Source organism: Hyalella azteca, unplaced genomic scaffold (genome assembly GCF_000764305.2).
Source record: "Hyalella azteca isolate HAZT.00-mixed unplaced genomic scaffold, Hazt_2.0.2 contig15387, whole genome shotgun sequence".
NCBI lineage: Eukaryota > Metazoa > Arthropoda > Malacostraca > Amphipoda > Hyalellidae > Hyalella > Hyalella azteca.
The window spans coordinates 1,885-10,976 of record NW_025945243.1 but is presented as its reverse complement, the minus strand read 5'-3'; the positions used below and the strand labels follow the sequence as shown (position 1 = coordinate 10,976).

Here is a 9,092-nt window from a genome sequence, read left to right as displayed (position 1 = left end):
GAAGCATAGTTGGCAGACAGAATAAGAACGGGAAAGAGTGAACATCTAGGGACGGGGTTGCAGCCCATTACCACCCAAAATACCATCTAAAACCATGTCAGAGCCTGAAAAGACCGAAATTATAGAAGAAATCAAAAATGAAAAGGCTCTTGAAACTGAAAAGAAACTAATTGGTAAGAACATAACTTTTTTAAATCGATTTTTACCCTGTTCGTGTTGAGATCGAAGCACCGGCAGCGATTTGTTAACCATGGCGACTCCCATGGCGGCACCGCTACGTCGGCGACCATGCGCCTATTCTATTTATAGACGGCATAGACCTACCTAGCATTAGAACTTTTCATTATCTTATCATGATTGCAAGTGGTTAAAGATTTGTAATGTAAATCCCTTTTCTTTCATAATTTTATCTTGAAGTACGTAATTTGTGTGACCGCATTCTTAAGAAATTTTGGAAGGTTACGGTATACCTACGTGAAAGTGAGTGAGAATGTCGAGAGAATTTTATTACGACTGTACCTAATAATATGAAGTAATTTGGGGATCATATTTATTGGCTGTTCCTGTCAAGCTGTCTTGCGTAGATATTTATTGAATAATATATGTTGGCAGTTGGATACGGATAGCTTAGAACTTAGCCTATTGCAATTTTTCTTGGAAGTGTGGAACTTGATGAAAGTGTACTGCCGGCTCTTTATGCTGTAATTATTTTTATGTATTTGTTTAAGAATTTGATCTAATTATCATAGTATTAGTAGACAAACATTGCCAAATTTATATACCTACTTCAAGAGCCATAAACACAATTTTTCTCAGGCAAGAACTTTTTGAGTTATAGGGTTTTCTTTTCTTAAATATCAGAATGGTCTGAGTCACCCTGCAGGTCCAAGTCACCCAATTTTTCCAAGAGTTTTTTTCCACTATATCATGATACTATGTAGCCTTGTTCATAATTTACCTCTTCTAAATCTCATCCTGTGGGAAATATATTGTTGACCTTATTCAAATAGTCACCATACATATACACCCAGTGAGCATTTAATATATTTTGTGAATATGGAAATCATCTATGGTCACTTGAAATTTAAAAAGTACAACATGTCAATGGCTTTTTGTTTGAGGCTACATTAGCATGGCTATGCTAATTGCAAAGCATGTGACTGTCATCTTATGGTTTCACCCATTGCTTTTCTTTGATTTCACCCATTGCTTTTGTGGTTTTACCCATTGACACAAATTCGATGCTCTTGTCATTTTTTATATGTGCCAAAGAAGCACTACCATTATACAGGGTAATAAGGGACATTTTTGAGTGTCATTTGTTAATAACTTCTTACCATTAAACATTTCATAAAGCAGTTTGGGGTCATTTTAAAACTCTTTGCGAGGACTATAGAATGGCATCTCCAAAAATATTCCATATGTTATTTGTAAGGTAAAAATGTCAGACACAAAATAAAACTGTCCCAAATTACCCCTGGGAATGGGGTAATCTGGGAGACTTGAAAAAACTCAATTTTAAAACATTTGAAGCATTCATAGTGTATTCATCTATTACTAACAGTACTCTGAATTCCTCTTCCTTTATAGATGATGTAAAACAAAATGACTTTTTCTGTGATTTTTACTCATTTTTTCTTTATTGTTATGATATTACCAAATCCATGCATTATGGTATTATTGATGTGATATTACTGTATCCATGGACATGCCATTGTGCATTTACAACAACCTTGTCCACTGCAAGCTTCATTTCAGCATCAGTATAGCATTTCTTCTGTATCTGTAAGCTTACAGGACAGCTTGTAATTTCACACCATTTTGATAGGGCCAAGTAAATTCACTATAACAAATAGATCGTTAAAACACACCTGAAACTGAAAGGAATATTTTAGTGACAACCATCATATTTTTGGACAATAAATCATAGTTTAGGTTAATTATTTTTCATTCTATGTTGCCTGGTGCACAATTCTATCTATGACATTCAATGCACAATTTTGTAATGACAAATGGTGCATTTATTTTTTGTTAGTGAAATTCTTTCCCTGAGCAAGATGAATGTATTCAAAATTTTTTGTTGTTGATTGAGTTTTTGTTGTTGATTGATTTTTTGTTTAACCGGAGCCCTTGCTAGCTGAGGTTCTATTGTAAATGCATTTTTAGGGGTGTCCCTTATTACCCCGGGAGGGGGTGTCCTTTATTCCGTCCTGTGGAAACTGCTGCCATTTGTTTTGGAATGAGATAGGCAAATTCTGTTAATTGCGTTTTTAAGCCAACACATGTGTGCAACTTTTATGTAAGTAAAGTTTTTTAATACAGCAAATTTTTTTGCTACAGACCTTAGCAGAGGTACTTTTACAAAATTGCACTTTTCACACTTTTATTCAGGGATTTTTCAAAGGTAGCAAATTTATGATTTCCTAACTTGCTTTATGCTACATAGATAATAAAATGTTGAACTTTACACCACTATTTTTAGTTTTGCAACATTTTGATGTAGTTCATCTGCCACAACATTTCTACGAAATGTGGGATGACTGTCCCAATTTACCCTGCCCATCCCTTATTACCCCCTTTGATGGTATCTCCATGGGTGTACTGAAATTTTGAACTTTAGCTAACATACTTGTTTAGTTTCTTTATAATGCATGTAGATATGTATATTCATCTGATCTCAAATTTATTATTTTAATAATGGTGCAACTATTTCTGCAAAGTCATGATAGGTTTGATATTGTGAATATGTGTCAGTGAAAAATTGAGCAGAAGCCTCTCATATATGCTCTAGAATCTAGATCAGGGGTCTCCAAACTACGGCCTGCGCGCCGGATCCGGCCCTTGGCTAGGTTCCATCCGGCCCGCCGAGGTTATCTCGTACATCAACATAATGTGTACAAAAATCGAGCGTGGCGTTTATTTCTGATTATGCATGAACTAAAAAAACAGTAAATGGGCGTGACTGGTGTCTCTGAAAATTGATAAAATATATACAAATGTTGCCATGAACCACCCAAGACCCTTTGATTGAGGAGAGCATTATCGTTCCACTGGTCTGCTTGCCAGTGTGAACCCAAGTTTGGAAGTGTTTCAGGTGATAATGCCAGGACCAGGAAAGAAGAGAAATGTGGGCTCAGAATGCCGTGAATTCAAGGAAAAGTTGGATGCATGCTACTTTGTTATCGAGTTTGATAAGTTGGTAACAAAGCATTATGGTTAATATGCAATGATAGTATTGCAGTGCTGAAAGAGTGCAACATTCGGAGACATTATGATACAAAACACTTGTCAAACTATTCTCAACTCAAAAGAAAGCTTCTTATAGACAAGCTGGAAGCGCCGAGACACAACTTGGCATCGCAAAAATTTTTGTTTGAGAAAAAGAACGTCGAGAATGAAGCTGCAACAATCGCAAGTTTCCGTGTGTTACATCTTTTGGCAAAACGAGGGAAGCCCTTGACCGATGGCGAGTTAATTAAATTATGCATCATTGAAGCAGCCAACTAACTCTGTCCGGAAAAAGTAAACTTGTCTAAAACTATAAGCCCTTCGGCAAATACAGTTGCTCGTCGAGTTGAAGATATTGGAATAAATATAGTGTCTCAAATCGAAGAAAAAGCCAGAGAATTCGAGTACTTCTCTCTCGCGCTTGATGAATCAACTGATGTCACTTCTACCTCGCAGTTGCTGTATGTTCATGGGGTCAGAGAAGATTTTGAAGTGATTGAAGAGTTGGCCACGGTGCACGACATACAAGTACAATAACAGGCAAGGAAATTTTCGAAGAAGTCGAGAAATCTCTCCTGCATTACGGCCGGGAGTAGAAACGGTTCAAGCACGTCACAACCGATGGTCAAAGAAACATGTGCGGCTCTGGAAAAGGGTTAGTTGGGCAAATTTACAAAACTGCTGCAATTGCGGGCTGTCTCAAGCCTTTGGTTTTTCACTGCATTATTCGCCAGCAGGCATTGTGGCAAATATATGGATTTATCTTCTGTGATGGAACTTGTTGTTTCAATAGTAAACTACATTCGTTCTCACGGACTTAACCATCGTTAGTTTCGTGCTTTAAGCAGAATACCCAGATTTAACCTATGTATCACACTTTCGTTCGTTTGCTTACCTGTGGCAAGGTGTTCATGTTGTCACGATTTTTTGAACTCTGGGCAGAAATTGAAATTTTTCTGGATGAAAAGAATCGACCCGCAGCCGCTACTCACATTGGAAATTAGCTTTTTCTGTGGATCTGACCACACACATGAACGAGTTCAATCTTAGACTGCAGGGCAAAACAGTTCTCATTTGCGACATGTATACCCAAGTGAAGGTGTTCCGACAAAAGCTATTTTATTTTGTTTGACACCCAGTTGATGAGGAACTGTTTCAAGCACTTTCGTGTTGCGAAAAGTTTGTGCGAGAAACTCAATCTTCATTCCCAAGAAGATTTGCACAAGGCATTATTTGCAATCTGAAATAGCAATTTCAAAAATGTTATGCATCTGCAGCAATTAAAGATTTTCCAAATTCCATTTGATTGTTCCATTGAAGATTTGCCATCTGAACTTCAATTGGAAGTAATTGATCAGCAAGCCAATGACGCATTGAAGGACAGATTCAAAGAAGGTAAACTGATTGACTTTTACAAGTGTCCACCAAGCGATGAATATTCAGTATGCTCATCTACAAGCCTTTGCTTGTGGTTCTATTTCCGTTTTTGGCACAACCTATTTTTGTGAACAAACATTTTCTAATATGAAGTATGTCAAGCCCAGCTACAGGGCAGCCTTATCTGACGAACATTTACAATCCATTCTGATGATAGGAAGCAGTAATTTTGATCCATAACTCAATGCTATTTTGTATGAAAAGAAACAATTCCATGCCTCTCATTAATGCTGTTTCACGTTGAATATTCTTCAAGATTACACTCTAATAATTATAGCCATAATTATTATGTCCCCAATGTATTTAGGAGCCGTGCATATCACGCCAATTAATGACGAAGATTTAAGATCAATCGAAGAATAAGCGACGGAAGATAGTGTACAGTTGCTCCGTAAGATGAAGTGCAGAATAAAATAGTCATTCGTGCGCTAATTTTGACTAGTGAATTTTATTCGTAATTTATCCTGCCCTTCCTTCCGCCCACGAACTTCTCCGGCCCGCGAAGATTTCAGTAAGCTTGATCTTGGCCCTTGGTGAAAAAAGTTTGGAGACCCCTGATCTAGATCAACCAAAACTGCCCATACCACCTCATTCACTCATGCCTAGAACTCTGTGTAATTTATTTATTCTAGTCGATTATTTGTAATATTACTTAGCTAATAGATCAACATGCATGACATATTGTTAATTATAAATCAGTAAATTGATTTTGGATCTCTTATTGTTTGAAGAAAAATCTGCCTATCATAACTACTGGGATCCAAGTTTGATGCAGCATTTATAAATGTTTTCAGTTAATCCTGCTAAAAAAGAAGTTGTGGCTTTAGTCTGAATTCACCAGCTGCTTACTCTATCTTTACCAACTGATTCCAGGTCTTTTTATAGTAATAAATTTTCCAGAAGTTTTCCATTTTCATTGTATATACATTCATCCTCTTGATGTTATTAACCACAAAGACTGTCATCAAATTCTCAGTGCTAGTACTATAAAGTATTGGCTTCTGGCAATAATTTTATAGTCATGACCGTTTTTCAATATTTTTTATCTATTACGGTATTGCAAATATACTAATGTCTCATTTCTGACCAGTTTCAAGCAAGCAATTAAAACCTGCAGGAAGCAAGATAAAGCTGAATCAAATGCCTCTGAAGATTTGTAGTAGGGACTGTTGCAATTTTCTATACAGCTGTTATTTGCATTGATTGGTATTCATTTCCTTTTCAGCTGCCAAGGTCAGTGGGACTGTCAAATGGTTTAATGTCCGCAGTGGGTATGGCTTCATCAACCGTAATGACACCAAAGAAGATGTTTTTGTTCACCAATCTGCCATAGTTAAGAACAACCCCCGCAAGTGTGTCCGATCTGTGGGTGATGGCGAAAATGTTGAATTTGACGTGGTGGTCGGAGAGAAAGGGAATGAGGCTGCCAATGTTACAGGACCTGAAGGAGAGTGCGTCATTGGCTCTCGTTATGCTGCTGACAAACCAAGAGGATACAGAGGTCGAGGAGGCTACAGGAGAGGTTGGAGGCTTATAGACCTTATCCATGTTCTCAGAATTAGGATATTTACTAGATTCACATTTCAGTGGATGGCGGAAGTAATTTCACTATATTGGTTGCGCATGCACAATAGGACAAATTCTGCTTCTGAATTTGTTATGAGGTATCAAATTGTCTAATAAACATTGCAATCTGAAACAAGTCCTAAATGATATCCTTGCACATTTCTGGAATATTTTTGGTTGACCAAAGTACCACATTTACATCTGATGAATATCCACAATTCGGTATATTGAAGGCTGCTCAATATCTATTGAATGACCTAAATTATCCTGACTGGTATCCCTAGGAGGTCCACGTACCAACGGTATTGAAAATGACGGCTACGAGGAGGGCGGCGAGATGATGCGTGGCCGCGGTCGCGGTGGTCGTTACAGAGGTCGAGGTCGTCCCCGTTTCTTCCGTGGCTACGCCTCTTACGCGTACGGGGGTTACGGTCGTGGCGGGCGTCAGCTGCAATACTGCGACATGCCTGATGATGTTATGATGATGCCCATGCGTGGTCGTGGTGGCTTCAGAGGGCGTGGACGCGGCAGAGGTGGCTTCTATTACTCGGGACCGGTGTACATGAGTGACATGGGCAAGGGCATGAGAGGCGGCTATGGGGGTCCCATGGTTTACAGGGGCAGCAACTACAGAAGGGGCGGACGAGGACGTGGTGCCAGAGGAGCCTTCAATGAAACCAAGGGAAAACCTAAGAAGGTTAGACTCTGTGGCTAATTTAACTGCGAGTTTTGCTTGTTTATTCAACTGCAGTTCATTCCAAGAAAATTACAATAATGATTGAGAGAAAATTTTCTACGATCTACGAGAAACTTATCTCGATCACAATAAATTTTGTATAACTGTTGGGAGGGTTATAAAGCTCTATCACTCGTTCCATTTTGAAGCAAGACTTTCTAACAATTATATGCGAAATTCAGATAACGTTGATAATGAGCATGTAATTGAGATTTGAAACCTCATGAGATTTGTAAAAATATAAATTTAAGTTTCATTACAAAGTGTTGGTCTTTTGTACAGGCGGAAGGTTCATCTGATGAGGGTCAGCAGGCTGGTGCCGGGGAGAGCGCTGCTCCTGCCGTCAAAAGCGTCCCTGCCATCACGGCTATCGAAAACACCACCGCTGAGAGCGTCGCTTGAAATTTGTTTCACTTAAGACGGCGTACATTAGTTCTCCTTTCACATCCCCTGCAAGTTTTGATCACCATCTCGTTATTGAATCGCTGACACAACTGCCGAGTTTCTGGTGGGTGCATTACTATTAATGATTAGTTTTTTCCTGAGCTTACATTTCTCCTCTCCCATGTCACGATAATTGAGTGATATGCTTTGTTAATGATACTCGTCATCATGTCCTCCATAATTCTCCAGATAAGTGCAGTATGATAACAATTTTCGACTTGACCTATGCGTCTGAATGGCAGGACATACCCTTACACCGGTTCTATTTATACAGCAGTAGGCTTCTTCCTTAGGTCATCACGCCTATTTACCCTCCTGATTTTGCAGCGCTAGTCTATTGAGTGTGTTTTTTTCCATCGCAGTTGTTTTTAGAAAGATGCCGATGTCAGTTAATCCTGTTTTTCCAAGATCTAAGCTTGTACAACAACACGATCAAGCTGCATCACGTCTACTAAAAATTAGGATATAATCAAGGTTAAATAAACCCTCTTTGTACTGTAATCGGTGGTGTGTAGCTTATGAAGGAAGGTCAGCAGTAATGCTTTTAGTCGTGTGTTAACATCAGGGCGAACACTTCCCGACCTCCCGATTGTAGCTGCTGGTGTAGAGGCCGCAAGAGATCAGTGCACACTGACCGCTTACCGGCCAAACGCGTCTAAAAAAAAAAGATGGAATGGGTGGTAGCTCTCACTTCGGCCTCCCTTAGCAGTGCTGAAAGTTGTACTCGTTGTTGAGGTTCATTTGCAGTCGTATGAATTGTATCGATGATTGAATCAGATTCTTCAATTTCATCTCGGCTCAAGAATGAGAGCGGATTGTACCAGCGGACGAGGAAGTTATTTAACCCAAGCTGTTCCTGGCTACTCGATAGATGATTCGCTCTGGTTTCTTTGAACCACGTCTGCAGTGTTAGGATATTTTTGAAACTGTTGATCATGTTTTAAAACATAGTTGACGAAATAACCGTTATCAAGTGAGAGCTGCCGTCTTTTTCCACCAAAAAAAATTGTAAAACTCTAACGGCGAGAATGCACATGTTCCGCATAGATGTTCCTCTCGGCGTAAAGCAGACATTCTGATCACTAGCATTTGCTGATGAAATTAAGGTGAAGTTTTCTATTATTTAATAACGTTAATTGTTAATTGAGTTTGGTAGGGTAACCCTGTACCTGAGAAAATCTGCTTTCTAATTTTGAACTACGTATGTTCTTCTAAAGGCGCATCTCACTGCCGTGAGCGCTTATGTTCCTTAAGCTTGCTTAAGGCAGACTCGGGGTGGGAAATCTTCACGGCCAATTGCGTCATAACTATGTTGTTAATTCGTTCTCTCCCTTTTCTACTCGTTAGTAGGAATATTTGTACCGCGAAACATGTGCATTTGCAATAAACTACAAAATATCATTGTTTGTCTTTTTCCTTACTATCATAATCATCCACATATTGAATTAATGTAATTGTCAATATACTGTGCATCACTTATTCACGATTTTGCAAAAAAAAAACTAAGGGAAAATGGATCAAGTCTGCAATACATGTACTGGACACTAATAGTTACATGATGATTAACTTGACTAAACTCTCTATTATTAAATCGATAAACTTGCAAGAAGGCTCGCACTGATCGAGAAAAAAACTACCAGAACAGTGAATAGGTTTCTTTAAGAGATGATTTTCATCAGAC

The 9,092-nt window shown here is 38.7% G+C and overlaps 1 protein-coding gene across 1 annotated transcript; it reads left to right on the top strand.

Annotated features, from left to right (window-relative positions):
* LOC108672829 (Y-box factor homolog) lies at window positions 1–8,812 on the top strand. Its single transcript, XM_018160567.2, has 4 exons — window positions 1–173; window positions 5,891–6,187; window positions 6,516–6,928; window positions 7,250–8,812. Exons 1-4 carry the CDS (start codon window positions 95–97, stop codon window positions 7,367–7,369), a joined length of 909 nt encoding a protein of 302 aa, XP_018016056.1. The 5' UTR covers window positions 1–94; the 3' UTR covers window positions 7,370–8,812.
* The last annotated feature ends 280 nt before the right edge of the window (window positions 8,813–9,092 follow it).

What these genes read in the sequence shown, in the direction of transcription:
- LOC108672829 (XM_018160567.2), top strand. Translation starts at nt 95, where the DNA reads ATGTCAGAGCCTGAAAAGACCGAAATTATAGAAGAAATCAAAAATGAA. An exon ending in AACTGAAAAGAAACTAATTG is followed by an intron (nt 174 to 5,890) that starts GTAAGAACATAA and finishes TTTCCTTTTCAG; the next exon opens with CTGCCAAGGTCAGTGGGACT. An exon ending in CCAAGGGAAAACCTAAGAAG is followed by an intron (nt 6,929 to 7,249) that starts GTTAGACTCTGT and finishes TCTTTTGTACAG; the next exon opens with GCGGAAGGTTCATCTGATGA.